Source organism: Peromyscus eremicus, chromosome 5, assembly GCF_949786415.1.
Source record: "Peromyscus eremicus chromosome 5, PerEre_H2_v1, whole genome shotgun sequence".
Lineage (NCBI taxonomy): Eukaryota > Metazoa > Chordata > Mammalia > Rodentia > Cricetidae > Peromyscus > Peromyscus eremicus.
The window spans coordinates 56,089,806-56,106,228 of NC_081420.1; the positions used below are offsets into that span (position 1 = coordinate 56,089,806).

A 16,423-nucleotide genomic window follows, 5' to 3' on the forward strand; every position below is an offset into this window, starting at 1 on the left:
CACTGGTTTCATTCATTGAAGGTCTTTTATTTATTGCTGTCAGCAAAAGCCAAGTCCAATGAAATGTATTAATGATTATCTGTCACATTTTGTTTTTAGTGTTAAGGATTGAATCCCTTGTACATGCCAACCAGCCGCTCCAACATTAAGATACAGACTCAGTTGTTTTGATTTTTTTTTTTAAAACAAGGTCTCATGTAGCCCAGATTAGCCTTGACCTCCTGATTCTTAGGCCTCAGCTTCTGAGTGCAGGACTTACAGATATGCACCACTATGCAGTGCTGGAAATGGAACCCTGGGGCTTTTTGTATTCATTCAAGCACTCTACCAGCTAAAATACATACCTGGCCTTGTTTGCTTTTGGTCTAGACATGGCTAGCTTGGAACTTAATATTTAGCCCAGGATGAACTTAAACGCTGTTCTATGTGTATTTCTATTGTTGCAATAAAAGATCTTGACAAAAAAGCAATTTAAAGAAGGGTTTATTTGGCTTATGGTTTCAGGTTACACTTGATTATTGTGGGGAAGTTAAGGCAAGAAGTAAAGCATCATGTCCACAGTCAAGAGCAGAGAGAGAATAAATGAATGGATCCTTGCTTGCTCTCAGCTGGATTGCTCCTTATTCTGGACTCTGTGTAGGGGACTGGTGCCACGCACAAGGGGCTGCATTTTCGTCTATCAAATAACAATCAGACAGTCCCCCCGTCATACCCATGGGCACACCTGATCTAGATAATTCCTGAAACTTTCTTCCCAGATGGTTCTAGGTTATGTTAATTTGACAGTTTAAACTAACCAGCACAAATGCATAGTAATCCTCCTGTCCCAGCCTACCAAGTGCAGAGATTACAGGCTTCATGGTTGACCAGAGGTATCTCTGTTTATTGTTCATTCATGAGCCATAAGAATTCTGATCAGATCAAAGGTATCCCAAGTGGAGGAAGAGCCTCCTGAGGGGAATGTGCGGAGTTTCTGACATTTTATGCTCCACATGAACTTTAACATTTTCAAGTTTTAACTTTCCATTTTGTAATAACTTCAGATTTACTGAAATGTTGCAAAATAGGACGAAGTATTTCTGACAGCCTTTACCCAAATTCTACAAATATTAGTATGCTACTCTTACTTTTTAATGTTGTCTGTCTTTTTGTCTCTCCATCTGTCCACCCACCTACCTATCTCTCTGTCCGTAAACACTTAACAGCATATTTCTTCAGAACAAGGAGACGGTTGAGCATGGGAGCTCACACCTGAAATCCTGTCACTTTGAAGATGGAGAAAGATTGCTGGGAGTTAGATGCCAGCCTGATGTATGTACTGAGTTCCAGGGCAGCAAAGGCTACAACGTAAGAAATGGTCTCATAAAACCAAAACCAAAACCAAAAGTGAGACCAAACAAAAACAAAGCATACAGATAGAAACCAGGAAAGGAGTCTTCTCCAGAGCCCTTATCTCACAGGCAGACTTTGCTGAAGTTTCCAGTTTCCCACCATTGTTCTGTATTTACAGAAGGCAAACACATTTCAGCAGATGTGGGACTTTTAGCCAGGATCACAGTTTTGGGGAACTCATGTCTTTTTGTAGAACTAACTGTCTTTCCTCTCGTGTGGGTCTCACACCCTTCGTATTTAAAAAAGTATTACTATATGTTTTAAAAAGAAATTTTAAAAGTTTTATGTTGTGGTGAAAACATGTAATACAGAATTGTCCCCTTTAACATTTTCAAGTGTTCGTGTCAATGGAGTTAAGTATATTTACCTCATTGTGCAACAGAGCTCTAGAATGTTCTCATCTTGCAAAACCGAAACTCTCTCCTTATTTTCTCTCCTCTCTCAGATCCTGGCATTTACCACTCTGTTCTACCTTTTTGCCTTAACAAACCAGACTACTTAAGTATCTCAGATAAGTGGAATCACACACACTTGTGATTAGCTTATTTTGTTTAGCCTAATGTTCTGGAGGGTTAGCTAAGCACTATTCTTTTGTGGGCTGAGTAATGTTCTACAATCTCCATATATCACATCTTATTTGTTTATTCATTTTTCAATGAACACTATGCCTCTGCCTCCTTGTTATTCATATGTAAGACCTGTGTAATGGTGCTTTGAATATGAATGTGCAAATAGCAAGTACCTCTTTCTCCCAGTCTCCCTTCTTCCCTCCTTCCCCCCTCCCCTCCCCCTTCTTGAGATCAAACCAAGGGCTGTGTATGTATTGAGGTAAGTGTTCTCCCACTAAGATACATCGCATCTCCATTTTTTTTTTGTTATTGTTGTGTGTGATTAAAAACTTTGTGATGGTTAGTGTTAGCTGTCAACTGGACAGATACAGAATCACCTGGGAAATGGACCTTTGGGCATGTCCATGGAGGATTGCCTTGATAGTGCTAATTGAGGTAGGACAACCTGCCACTGCGGTGGTACCGTTCTCTGGATGAGATCTTGGACTGTGTAAGTGGAGGAAAGGAGATGAGCAGAGGTATGAGCTCATTGCTCTTTTCTTCCTGGCTGTGGACATGTGACTAGTTCCATCAAACCCCTGCTGCCTTGACTTCTCTGTCATGACGGACGGTACCCTTGGATGCTCAGCCAGAATAAAACTTTTCTCCCCAGGTTGCTTTCGGCAACAGGAAAACAGTTTAGTCAGGGACTGTAATCCCAGCAGTTGGAAGGTGGAGGCAAGATGATCTGGAGTTCAAGGCCAACCTAGGCTACATGAGATCTTGTCTCAGAAAACTAAAATAAATTTTAAAAATTAGAAATGGAAACTACTATTTCTACTTGGGGTATGAGCTCCATGCCTCTTTCTGTTAATTCCCACCTACCAGCAAGGATGGCTTCAGAGTCATTGCTTTTCAAAGGACTTGTCAAAGGAAGGTCTCCCCAGTGACTTCTATACCCTTGACTACCGAGGGAATCAACTGTGTTACTGTTGTGTCTGAATCTACACGTTCCCAGTAAGGCTCCTGTGTTAAAGGCTTTTTTTCCAGATGGTTAGACATCTGAAGGCTCTGACACTATCAATGGAATAATCCATTAATAGATTCATAATCCATTAATGGGAAATTAGGGGGTGGGGCCTGGTAGGAGGAAGATCACCAGGGAATGTCCTGGAAGGGTGTATCTTGTCCCCAGTCCCCACAGTATCTCTGTCTCTCTGATCTCTCTATGTCTCTGTTTATTTGTCTCTTTGTCTCCTGTCTGTCTATCATGGGGTGAGCAGTCCCGCTCCACCATATCCTTTTACTCATGGCACTCTGTCCCATTAGGAGCAGCGCTCCGTATTAGGCAAGGATCTAGCTGATCAGAGCCTAAAGTCTCTGGAACTGGGAGCTGAAATATGTCCTCCCCCTTTTACGTTGTTTGTTTGTGTCTGGTGTTCTGTCACGGAGATGCGAAGTGATGGACACAGTCAGTGCATGCTCAGTCAGCAGCTTTAGACCCGGACTCACTCTGGATTGCACTCATGGACTCAAAGACTAAAGAATTCTTGAGAGCAGAGATTTTTCTTGTTCAGGTCACAGAGTTGGTGAGAGGTTGAGGTGGAAGGGGCCACCCAAGAAATCACAGAGTCTCTTATTTTGTGGGGCTGGTTGGAGACCAGCTGCTTTGACTTCCATCTGCTGTATCTGTGATCTGGATGCCACGGGGATGGTGATAGGGTAGACGCCCACTGCTGCTCTTCCCCTAAATAAAACTCTCTGTACCTTCTAGCTAGCACTTAATGTCTGGTCATGGCATAGCACAATGGATACAGCTCCCTGGGGCTGGTCTGATGGCCCCAGATCAATCTCTGAAATCTGTGTTGGAAGGAGAGAACCCAAATCCCAGATGTTGCTCTCTGATCCCCACATTCGAAAGATAAGACCTTGAGTCTTTGTAACTAGCTGCTATTTTTAGCTATAGTCTTCTTCTTTTGGGGAAGTAATGTGTTGAGATAGGGTCTTACTCTGTAGCCCAGGCTAACCTGGAACTCACTATGTAGCCCATACGGATTCCAAACTCATGGAGATCCTTCTTTTTTTTTTTTTTTTTGGCTTTTTCGAGACAGGGTTTCTCTGTGTAGCTTTGCGCCTTTCCTGGAACTCGCTTTGGAGACCAGGCTGGCCTTGAACTCACAGAGATCCGCCTGGCTCTGCCTCCCGAGTGCTGGGATTAAAGGCGTGCGCCACCACCGCCCGGCCCATGGAGATCCTTCTAAGTGACAGGATTCCAGGCGTGAGTTACTAAGCTTGCTATGTAGCTAAGGATGACATTGAGCTTCTGAGTCTCTCGCCTCCACCTTCCCAATGCTAGGAGTACAAGCATGTGTCACCACGGCCAGCATCTACAGTGCTGAGGTAGAACACCAGGGCTTTGTGCATTCCAGGCAAGCACTCTACCAACTGAGCCACATGTTCTGTATTTTACATCTAGTTTTTTTTTTTTTTTTTCGAGACAGGGTTTCTCTGTGTAGCTTTGCGCCTTTCCTGGGACTCACTTGGTAGCCCAGGCTGGCCTCGAACTCACAGAGATCCGCCTGGCTCTGCCTCCCGAGTGCTGGGATTAAAGGCGTGCGCCACCACCACCCGGCCTACATCTAGTTTTTTTTTTTTTTTTTTTAAGATTTATTTATTTATTATGTATACAGCATATATGACTGCAGGCCAGAAGAGGGCACCAGATCTCATTATAGATGGTTGTGAGCCACCATGTGGTTGCTGGGAATTGAACTCAGGACCTCTGGAAGAGCAGTCGGTGCTCTTAACCTCTGAGCCATCTCTCCAGCCCCTACATCTAGTTTTTTATCTGCTCCTCGCAGTGAACAATCTGATAGCTCTACTCTGGAGATGTATTGATTTCTTTACACTCTCTTTACAAGTCACCATGCAGAATTGAACAGGCTCTTTCTTATCTCTGGCTATTCCAGACTGTCCCATTCTCTAATCTAAACATTACGTATCTAATACAGCCCAGCTGGAGTAAGTTTTCCAACATCTAGTTAGCATTGCTTTCCAAAACCTACATTTTTTTTTTTTTTTTTTTTTTTTTTTTTGTGATCCAGCTCTATTTTTAGGCTGTTTTCCACTGGGAGAAGTAAGAATTGTACAAGGGGAAGAGCAGGGGAAGGATGCCAGCCCTGTTTGTCAGCTGGGAGTTGCTCCACAGCACGTGTTTGCGCCACAGGCACAGGCAGGCCGGCCTTGCGACACAGGCCCTCCCTCCCCTACTTTCTCAATGCCAATCCCTCTGAGCCGCACTGGAACTCACTCTTCCCTACTCAGCAGAAGGTGGGATGTTTTGCAGTTCATGTTTTCCCCAGGCCTGGGTTGGCAGCTTCAGTTGACTTGACTGTGACTTCCCTTGCCCCCCAGTCTGCACTCATGCACCAAGAGTGAGTGAGTGAGTGAGTGAGTGAGAGAGAGAGAGAGAGAGAGAGAGAGAGAGAGAGAGAGAGAGAGAGAGAGAGTGCATGGGGGTGGAGGTAGGAGGTAACTTCTGGAGCTGGTTGGTTCTCCCAGCCACAGATTCAGGACCAGGAGTATAGAGCCAGTGCTTTTCCCTGCTGCAATGAAACACTCTACCAACTGGGGGTACCAAGTACACCTCCAACTTTAGTTCCCACTTTGTGAGCCATGTTCCCCATGCATCTCTTAGAGTCCCCTGCAACTGTCTCTTTTTAAGCTTGCTGTTAGAGGTGAAGACTATAGAGCTACTGTCTTCAAAGATCTACCTCAAACTTGAGAGATGGACTCAACTGTCCTCTCTCTAACTAATACCCACCCTCTGCCCTATCCTGGTGTTGGGTGACAAAACTTTTCCTGGGGAGATGCAATGCACAAATCTACTTACGCCACACAGGGAACTTTCCCATGACAAACCAAAATACAGATACCACCGAAGTCCAACTTGGTGAACTAAGGAGTTATATTGGGGTTACTTACAGACAGCTGTATCACCCATCCCAGCTTGGGTGACAGCTCACAAAGCTGGGAACCTGGAGCACACTGCATAGCCTGCAGGCGGTTCAACAGGTTAGAGAGTGTCCTTTCCAGGTGCCTCACTTGGTCTAAATCTCCTTCAGGAAGTTTGGTTTCTGCTTCTTCCAGGATGCTGGTCTGGTTTCCAAGTCTTCTTTGCAGATTTTCTCCTTTCAGAGTCTTTTATTTCTGCAAAGCAGCTTGTCTGTCTGAGTTCTGGCTAGCTGGGCCTACATAGTGAGACCCTGTCAAAAAAACCAAAGCGAAGCCCAGCAGTGGTGGCGCACGCCTTTAATCCCAGCACTTGGGAGGCAGAGTCATGTGGATCTCTGTGAGTTCGAGGCCAGCCTGGTCTACAGAGCGAGATCCAGGACAGGCACCAAAACTACACAAAGAAACCCTGTCTTGAAAAACCAAAAACCAAACCAAACCAAACCAAAACAAAAAACAAACAAACAAAAAACCCAAAAAACCCAAGGGGAAACACCAAACCTATCTCTTTGTTTTGGAATAACTATAGACTCACAAGAGTTTGCAGAATAGCACATGGAGTACCATGACCTTTATGCTCCGCTTCTTCTGATTGAGACATCTTATGTAGCTCTAGAAAAACATCAAAATGAAATTGACATTGGTCTAGTACTGCTATTTGAACTATACAACACTCTGTTTTGGAAAAGCATGACTATTCTGAAGGTATAACACCTTTTTTTTTTTCAGGGAGGAGTGTCAAGACAGCTCTGTTTAGCCCTGGCTGTCCTGGAACTCGCTCTGTAGACCAGGCTGGCCTTGAACTCAGAGATCCTCTTGCCTTTGCCTCCTGAGTGCCTAAAGGCATCAAAGGTGGTTGGCCACCACCACCCAGCCAACCCTTATTAACACAAACACTCCGTGTCTTGCGGCATGGTGGTGCATGTCTATAGTTACAACAACTCAGGGCCTGAGGCAGGATCTTGAATTCAAGGCCAGTCTGTGCTGCATTTTATGAGCTAATTTCAAAATGTAAAACAATACCCAGGCTCTGGGAATATAGCTCAGTTGGTAGAGGGTTTGTTTATTGTGTGTGAAGTCTTGGTTTCAGTCCCCAGCACCACATAAACTAGACATGGAGGCCTGTAATCTTAGTACTTAGGAGGTAGAGGCAGTAGGATCAGGCGTCCTGTGTCAGGGCTGGAGAGATTGCTCAGTGGTTAAGAGCACTGGCTGCGCTTCCAGAGGACGTGGGTTCAGTACCTAGTACTCCCGTATGTGACTAACAACCATCTGTGACTCCGGTTCCGAGGATTAATCACCCTCTTTTGGACTCTGTGGTCACTATGCACATATGGTGCACAGACATACATGCAGGCAAAATACCCATACGCATAAAACTGAGAGAGAGAGAGAGAGAGAGAGAGAGAGAGAGAGAGAGAGAGAGATCTGTAGTCAGAAGTTTCTGCAGTCCTGCCAGGCCCTTGCAGTGGCCTGTGGTCTGCTTATAAAAATAATCACTCAGAAGCTTATATTAATTATAACTGCTTGGCCATTAGCTCAGGCTTATTACTGACTAACTCTTATGCTTAAATTAACCCATAATTCTTATCTATGTTTAGCCATGTGGCTTGGTACCTTTTCTCAGTTCTGCCTTGATATCTTGCTTCCTCTGTGTCTGGCTGGTGACTCCTGATTCAGCCTTCTTCTTCCCAGAATTCTCCTTGTCTGCTTATCCCACCTATACTTCCTGCCTGGCTACTGGCCAATCATCACTTTGTCTATCAACCAATCAGAGCAACACATATTCACAGTATACAGAACGACATCCCACAGCAGAGATCGTTCAGTGTCATCCTCAGGGTATATAGAGAGTTCAAGGCCAACCCGGTCTATAGGAACCTTTTCTAAAAACACCAAATAAGTAAATGAATAGCAGTGTAGCAGAGTGGCATGAGGCAGTATAGACCTATAAGCCATCACTCAGGAAGTCAAGGAAGGAGAACAGAGAGATCCATGCTTGCTTGAGCTACACAGGAGAATATAGTCTCACAAAACTAAAAAATTTAGGCCCGAGAGTTGGCTCAATGGTAAGTACTCTTGTTCTCACAGAGGACCTGAGTTCAATTTTCAGAACCTACAGGGTGGCTCGAAATCATCTGTAACTCCAGTCACAGGGGATCCAGAGTCCTTTTCTAACCCTCAGGAGCACCAGGAACACATGTGGTGCATATACATGCATACATACATATATACATACATACATACAAGGAACTCATATATATATATAAAATAATAAATAAATCTAAAAACTTTAAAGAATAACAAATAAAACAAATATAAACAACAAAAGCCAGACATAGAGGCTCTTATAATTCTAGCACTTGGGAAGCTGAGGCAGGAGGATCAGCCTGGCCTCAACTACAGACTAAGAATCTGTCACAAATAACAACAAAACAAAACACACACACACACACACACACACACACACACACACAGGCCAAAAAACAAAAAAGCAAATAACCAACCCCCCCCACAAAAAAACCCACCCACTCACCACCACCACCAACCACCCCCCAAAAGAATAGCAATAAAAACAAGGAAACATTGATCAGGCAGAGGAACTTGTTGGAGGGTTTGATGATTCTCCCCTTCCCCACAGGTTAGGCAAGTGCTCAACCACTGAGCTATATCCCTAACCCTGGTAGGACTTGTGTAAGTTGTACAATCTGAATTGATTCATCCGGAGCCAGGAAGTGACCACAGTGGACCTTTGTCACTCTGTAATAGTGAGATATTTAACTCAGATGGGAGAAAAAGTAATGACATACACAAAAATAAGGAATTCCTTTTTAAAAATGGATTTCCCTCTCAGTGCAGTTTCAGGTTCATGGAGGAAAAAATAGATTCTCATTGCCCACCCACCTCCATCTATGTCTCTGTCTACATTTCTACTCAGCTGTGGTTGAAATCTTAGTGTGTGCTCCCCCCCATCCCATACAGCCTTTGAAACAGGGTCTCACATGGCCCATTCTGGCCCTGGACTTCCATATAGCCTCAGGAGACTTTAATTTTCTTTCTTTTCTTCTTTTTTTGAGACAGGATCTCTCTACATAGCCTTTCCTGGAACTGGCTACATAGACCAGGCTGGCCTTGAACTCACAGAGATCTGCTTTCCTCTTCTTCCCAAATGCTGGGATTACAGGAGTGTGCCACCAAGCCTGTAGGGAAACTTGCTGATCTCCTAGTCCCCACCACCTTGAGCACTGGGCTGACAGTAGTGGTTCCTCATGCCTGGCAACTTCCAGGTTTTGAAAATACATAAATAAACACATAATCTATGAAGTGTCCCCTGTGTCCTCTGTGCAGCTAGCCTCCAACCTCTATGTCTGTTCATATACAAGCCACAAATATTTCATTAATAAAAGTCACCTGCTAGGAGCTCTGGAAATCTGAGGCCAGCCTGGTCTACAAAGGGAGTTCAGGACAGCCAGCACTGTTAACATAGAAAAAAAAAAAAAAAAACCCTGTCTTGAAAAACAAACAAAAAGTCACCTTCCCTCATCTTTGGATGACGGAGACATAAAGGTTTGGTTTTGCTGTTTATTTGATGTTCTGCCTCACTCTGTCATACGTGGGATCTTTCAAGCAAGCAAACAATGACACTCTGGGTCTAATTAGCACCATGAGATTGCTCACAGCCTGCCAGAGCTTGTTACCTCCATCCCTCTTTCCCTGGGGAGGAGGTGTAGGCACCAGTGTGGTTTAAACGTTTAACTCTAAGTAGCTGGTGCAAGAGCAAGCAAATGGAGTTGCTTGTTGCTGTTGTAGATAGCCACATCTTGGCCGCACTGGTAAGGGTCGGGTGACCCTGGCCAGAGAATGGGAACAAAAGTTACGGAGGAAAAGTGCTTCCATGTCCTTTTTGCTAAGGCTAGACCCGACTCACTGACTTCACACATAGAGTACTCCATCCAGCAAGTGTTTGGTGGGTTGTGAGTATGAGGGTATCATTTTAGGTAATCGCCATGCTAATATCTCATGTACATTACGAGGCCTTTCTCTGTTCTTTCCTACCAAACAGCTTAACTGGCCCAGGTGAAAGTCTTCCCTTGCTTAGTTAGGGTCGTACTCAGCACCTTGGGTTGGGGTAGGTCTATAATGTGACCACCTGGGAGGGGACAGCTATCTGCTGCTGTGCCAAGTATGTGATCACCCTACACACACACACACACACACACACACACACACACACACACACTCGTGTGTGCACACATGCACGCACACAGGGCTGGGGATATAGCTCAGTTAATGGAGTGCTTGCCTAGTATTCCTGAAACCCTGGGTTCAGTCCTCAGCACCAAATAAACCAAGCATGGTGGCTCATGCTTGTAATTTCTTGGCTAAATGTGGAGTTCAAGGCCAGCCCAGGCTATATGAGATTCTGTTTCTAAAACAGAACAAACTGGCCACAAACAAACCATCTTCCTAACTGCTTCCTTCCTTGATCTTTGGCTTAATTCCTTGAACTTTCTAATCTCCAATCTCCCCTTTACTCCTTCCCATAAACAAGGGGTGAGGGGCTGTGGAATGTGGACTAGATTGTTCAGTAGTTTCTTTTGGCTTTCATGGGGTCTAGATTGTAACTCGAGTCTAAGGGAAATTGTCAATCAGCCCTACCAATTGGAGTCGCCTGACCGTAAGAAATCCACCTTAAAGAGTGTTCTAATTCTTGGCAGCCTCTTCTAAAGGGCTGAGTTCATAATATCCACCGTGGAGACCTGGGAGTTAGTGAAGCCCTAGGGGGCCACATCTGAGGTAAAGATAAGGGTGTATTAGCAGAACGGAAGGAAGGAGTCAGGAGGATGGCTAAACAACAAACCTACGGAGGCGAATTTTGGATGTAGTTGCAGCCAGCTTGTTCCTGCAGAGTATCATATTGAAGCAATTTTACCTTCCCTGAACACGCTCATTTACCTAGGGTTGCAAGCTGACCACTTCAAAAGACCCAACAAACAAGTGTGAGTTCAGCTGTGTCCTTCACATCCCATCTAGATCTAGCTATCTGGAACCCTACGGGGGTTAAGTCAACTTCCTCTTGCCTATCTGGTAGCAGAGGTGACTGGAGAACAGTCTTTGTTCTGGACACCCACTACCTTGTTGGCACCTGGGCAGGGAAAGTGCCCCAGTTGAGAATGCTTGCCTACCTCCTGCCTCGAGGGCTGACCTTAAAGGAAGAGACTTAAACATCTCCTCAGTCGCCAATCCGATCTGAGGGGATGGTCAGTTCAGGCCACGCTTCCACTGCTGCCAAGAGTCTTAGCTCGGGCCATCCTTGCAGACTCATGGAAGTTTCCCTTGCATCAGGCTTCTGCCTGACTCCGTAAAGCCCCCCTTTCTAGTCATCTCTCTCAGCACCGTCCCCCCTGCCCACTCCCCAACCCGATCCCACAAGTTCCCATTCCCACTGGCTCCCAGTCCAACCTGGAGATCTCCACTTCCCCTTCCCAGGGAGATCTGAGTGTTGTTACCTAGCCTCTCTGGGTCTGTGGGTTGTAGCACGGTTATCCTTTACTTTACAGTTACTATCCACTTATAAGTGAGTACATACCATGTTTGTCTTTCTGGGGTCTGGGTTACCTCACTCAGGATGATATTTTCTAGTCCCCTCCATTTACCAGCAAATTTCATGATGTCATTGTTTTTAACAGCTGAGTAGTACTCCATTGCATAAATGTACTATTGGTTGAGGGGCATCTAGGTTGTTTCCAGGTTCTGGCTATTAAGAATAAAGCTGCTGTGAACATAGTTGAGCAAGTATCCTTGTGGTAATGATTGAGCATCCTTTGGGTGTATGCCCAAGAGTATCACTGGGTCTTGAGGTAGATTGATTCCCAGTTTCTTTTGGTCTTAGCCATTCTGGCAGGTATAAGATGAATCTCAGTCATTTTGATTTGCATTTCCCTGATGGTTAAGGATGATGAACATTCTTTAAGTGTTTCTCTGCCATTTGAGATTCTTCTGTTGAGAATTCTCTGTTTGGGTCGGTACCCTCATTTTTTAGTTGGATTACTTGATTTTTTTGATGTCTAGTTTATTTGAGTTCTTTATATATTTTAGAGACCAGCCTTCTGTCAGATGTGGAGTTGGTGAAGATTTTGGTTGTCATTGGAGATCCTTCATCCAGTGATTGATGGAGGCAGATTCAGAGACCCATGGCCAAACTTTGGGCTATGCTCAGGGAGTCCTGCTGAGGAGACGGGGAAGGGATTGTAGGAAACAGTGGGGTCAGGAACATCTCAGGAAGACCTACAGAAAGCAATAGCCTGGCTCATGGGAACTCATAGAGTCTGAACCAACAATCAGGGAGCCTCCATGAGACTGACCTAGGCCCTCTGTGCATATATATATATCAGTTGTGTAGCTGGGTCTATGTGTGGGACTCCCAGCAATGGGAGCAAGGGCTGTCCCAGGTGCATTGACTGGCTCTTGGGAACCCATTCCTCATGCTGGATTGCCTTGCCCAGCCTGAATATAGGGAGAGGTGTTTGGTCTTAGGGCAGCTTGATATGCTGTGTTTTGCTAAAGAACATGGGAGGCATGACCCTTTCTGCGTGATTATGGAGGAGGAGTGAATGGAGGGTGTGAAGGGGAGGAGGAGGAAGGAGTGGGAAGAGAGGAGTGAGGGGAGGCTTCGGTTGGGATGTAAAATAAATTAATTAATTAATAAAATAATGAAAAGCAGATTTAAACGTATGATGCAAGCTATAAATAAAGATTGGTCTCTACTGGTGCCATTCCCACCCTGTTCTCCATGAACTCCCAGCAATCTGTTTCTAAGCTTTGAGGTGAAGGGATGCTGCCTGGCCACTGGACAGGCTTGTAGGTGTCTGCAAAATCTCAAGCGGGCAGCCAAGGGCATAGCAGAGGCCTGTAATACCAGGCTGAGAAGGAGCAAGCTCTAGGCCAGTTTGGACTACATGGGAAAACTCCCTCAAACAAAGAAAACAAACAAAACCAGTGGAAACTTTACCATGTGTCCAGGTGCACTATGGGTGTTGGGGAGCAGGAAAGGGGGGTGTCTCCCGGCAGGGATGCACCTTCACCCACCCCCAGCTTCCTGCTCTGCACCCTGCAAACCCAGTGAGGGGGACCCTTCCTGAAGACACGTACACTCGATATTTTCCTTGTCGAGTCAGTCCACTCTTATTTCAGGAGTGGAGACTCTCCCTTGGGCATTCTAGGGTGTCACCTCTGGCATTTGCTCTCACTGCAGAAAAACAAGTTCAAATGCAATGCACCGGGTTTCTGAACAGCTGCCTGAGCACAGATACCAGACGGTCAGCAAAGCTGGCTTGGGAGTGGGGGCAGGCTCTGAGGAGGGTGGCGGGGGAGGATGAGGTGCGGGTATGGGGGTCAGAGTCCGGAGATCTCCGGGGTCTACTAGCCAGGTGGGCGACTCTCTGTGCTTCAGGTCTCCTGGGCTCTCCAGGCTGCTGGAGAAGGCGGAGGTCCCGGGCGGGGCAGGCTGGGTTGGGAGCAGAGCAGCTGCGCCCGCCGCCTGGGAGCCGGCGCCCTCCCAGCAAAGCATGCAGGACGTGCGCGACGTGTGGCAGCCTCTGCGCAGACTTTTCCACTGCAGTGTGGGGTTCCGCGAGCGCCTCCAATCACAGCCCAGCTTCATCGCGACGTGTGCAGCTCGCCGCTAGGCAGGGCAGGGCAGGGCAAAGCTTCTGTGCAGAGGCTTCACTCGCTAAAGGCACATTTAAAGTGTCACGCCTCCTCGCCAAAAGACCCCCACATTGTCGCTGAAGGAATGGCGTGTGGCAGTTCACTGCATGCCTGTCATGTATCGCCAGCCTATGCAAAGTGCGAATATCGGGAAAGGAAGCGAGGGCATGTTCACATCAAACTAAAAGTGGCAGGGTGTGCGGGAGGAAGTGACATGAATTCAAGGATCTGGCTACCCCTCGACTATAAGCCTCGGGGCTTATGGTCCAGTAATGAAGATGGGAACGGGATCTACTTTTTATTCACTACTCGCAGAGAGAAAGGTCTATGGAATACGGCCCACGTTGAAAGGGAAAATAAAGATACCAACTACTCCCCTCTACCCCAAAGTTTATTTTCTTTACTTTTTTTGTCCCCTCCAAGCGCCTAGCAACGGGGGACTGGGTGAGGGGTGGCAAGCATAAGTTTCTAAGGGACAAATGTTTCAGAAAAAAATACGTGCCCGTGCCCGGAGGTGGCAGTGACAGCAGCGGCAGGGGACGTAGTGGCTGAAGACACACAGGTGTTAACAGGAGGCAGTTCTGACCTGGGTCTTCTCTTGGACTGTGTCGGCCCCCAAAGCTTGTAACTGTGATGTTCGGTGTTGGGGCCCCACTGCTTGAAAGGCCGAATTGGGAAGATACTGTTTTAAATATAGTGTCTGGAGATGCTTTTACCTCGCACTTGGCTGTGTGTGTGAGGGGGTGGGTGGTGGGGCTGTCGACGGACTACATCGGACATTACCAGGTACCTGGTCCCTTCTAAGCACAGCTTAAGAAAGTGGCTCAAATTATTTGGGGACTCGGTGCCTGGTGCCCTTAGGGGATATATCGGCTTGGGAAAGTAAAAGAGGACGAAAGAACCAGACTGGGCTGCAAGAGCAGAACGTGCTGCCCTCGCCCGCCCGCAGGGGGCGGCAGCAGGCTGTTTCTTGGCCTTGCCCACCCTTCTCTCCACGTGAAAGGGGGCTGGGACGCAAAGAATGCGGCCCGCCCCGAGGCTGACGCGCCGCGCTACCGGTCAGATCTTAAAAGGCCGGGCAGTACGTGTGGCATCCCGATAGAGCAGGAGAGGAGCAAGTGGCAGTGCTGGGTGGCGGGAGCGCGGCTGTCACTGCGCTGGAGCATCCCTGAGCTTCTGAACAGAGCCGATCAGCCAGCCAGCCAGCAGTACGCACAGCCGCAAGCCCGCGCCGATCTCATCCGTCTCGTGTCTCCGCTCAGGCGATCCTCCAAGACTTCGCACAAAGCACATTTTCCAAAGCAGCGCAAGGGAGCGCCCAGCCGCGTGCAGGCGGACGCACCCTTCCTGTCCTTTGTTCCGGGGGGATCTGCAACTGCTCTTCTCCCCAAGTCGGAGCCTCCTGGGGTGGCGGGTCGCCGAGAGCAGCTACGAAAATGCCTTTGGAACTGACCCAGAGCCGGGTGCAGAAGATCTGGGTGCCTGTCGATCATCGACCCTCGTTGCCCAGAAGTGAGTGCAGCTGCGCGGGGGGCTCGGCTGCAGACTGCGCCGCGTGCAGAGCCCGGCCATTGTGTGTGCAGCGGCTTTGTGCCGGTTCCCCTCTGCGGGAAGCGCACTCGTGCCGGCCGGCGGGGCGAGGCGGGGGTGGCGGCGGGCTGCGTCTCTCGGACTGGGCTGCAGGGGCGCTGTGGCTCCGGAAACCTGTGTGCCCGGCCTGGCCGGAGATCACAGAGCCAGCGCCTCCCAGAGGCTGAAGAGACCCGGAGACCGACTGCAACTGGGGCGCGGCCGCCGTCGCCACCGCCCGCCCCTTTTCTTTGGGTCTTCTCAGTTTACTCTCTCCCTCTCTCCCTCCTTCATCTCTCTCTGCACCTCTGTCTCTTTCCATGTTCACCCTCACTCCCGCGATTGCAGGCTCTTGGTGTTAGGGATGGTCTTTGGGTTTGGTGACTGCACACTGGTGGTGTTTTCACAGGCGCACTCATTTACCCGGAGCACGGAATTTGCTGGCAGTTTGCCTTCGTGCCCCACCTGTTGCGGTCGGTAAACGATTTGGGAAGGTTTCGTTCAATTCCATCCCTAGCTGGGGAAAGGTGCATCCGGAACGGGCGGATGGAATTGCTCTAAGGCGATGTCTCCCTTCGAGGCAGCGTGCCCAGGAGCGTATGGGGGTAGACAGAAGTGAGCTGCCTAGTGGGCGTGTTGCTCAGGCCACGTTTGTAGCTTAAGATGTAACCATGGAATCCACTGGCAAAGCCGGGGGGGGGGGGGGGGGGAGGTGTTTTCCTGTCACCTTGGGGACACTTGAGCACCAGGCTGCAGGGTAGGTTTCTTCACTGCCACGTTTCACAGGATGGCCATCACAGGACATGACAGCTCTTTTGCGTGCCTGCGTCACTGGCTTCCCTGCTGACCTGACCCCAGCTTCCCTGTGGTGCAGTATAAGACACCGCCAGGAGGTCCTCTCTGCTAGACCTGAGGACGTTGGTGGGACCAGTCCCCAAGACACGTCTCCTTTTCTTTTTTGGACAAGAAAGTCAGAGGCAAGAGGGCTTGGCAGGTCTTCTTTCCCCAAGCCCTGTCACACACACACACACACACACACACACACACACACACACACACACACACACACGGACTGCCTTTATAAAAATGCTCCAGGGAGGAGCTAAACCTGGTGACACACCTATAATCTCATTGTGCTGTAACCGGGTAACCGAGAAGGCTGAGGATAAGAGAATCATGAACCTGGACTACAG

At 47.8% G+C, this 16,423-nt stretch overlaps 1 protein-coding gene across 12 annotated transcripts in view; it reads left to right on the forward strand.

The window, feature by feature from the left end:
• Pfkfb3 (6-phosphofructo-2-kinase/fructose-2,6-biphosphatase 3) overlaps positions 1 to 16,423 on the forward strand; it is an 86,370-nt gene that overhangs the window by 42,115 nt on the left and 27,832 nt on the right. For 2 of the 12 annotated variants that reach the window (XM_059263495.1, XM_059263497.1), the window contains exon 1: positions 14,748 to 15,173. The exons of 7 other annotated variants lie outside the window; for them this stretch is intronic. In XM_059263495.1, coding sequence (XP_059119478.1) covers positions 15,098 to 15,173 — 76 coding nt within the window. In that variant the 5' untranslated portion in view covers positions 14,748 to 15,097. Of the gene's footprint in view, positions 1 to 14,747; positions 15,174 to 16,423 lie in introns of those variants that run through there. 3 more of the 12 variants (XM_059263504.1, XM_059263505.1, XM_059263502.1) reach the window with 2 other exon arrangements.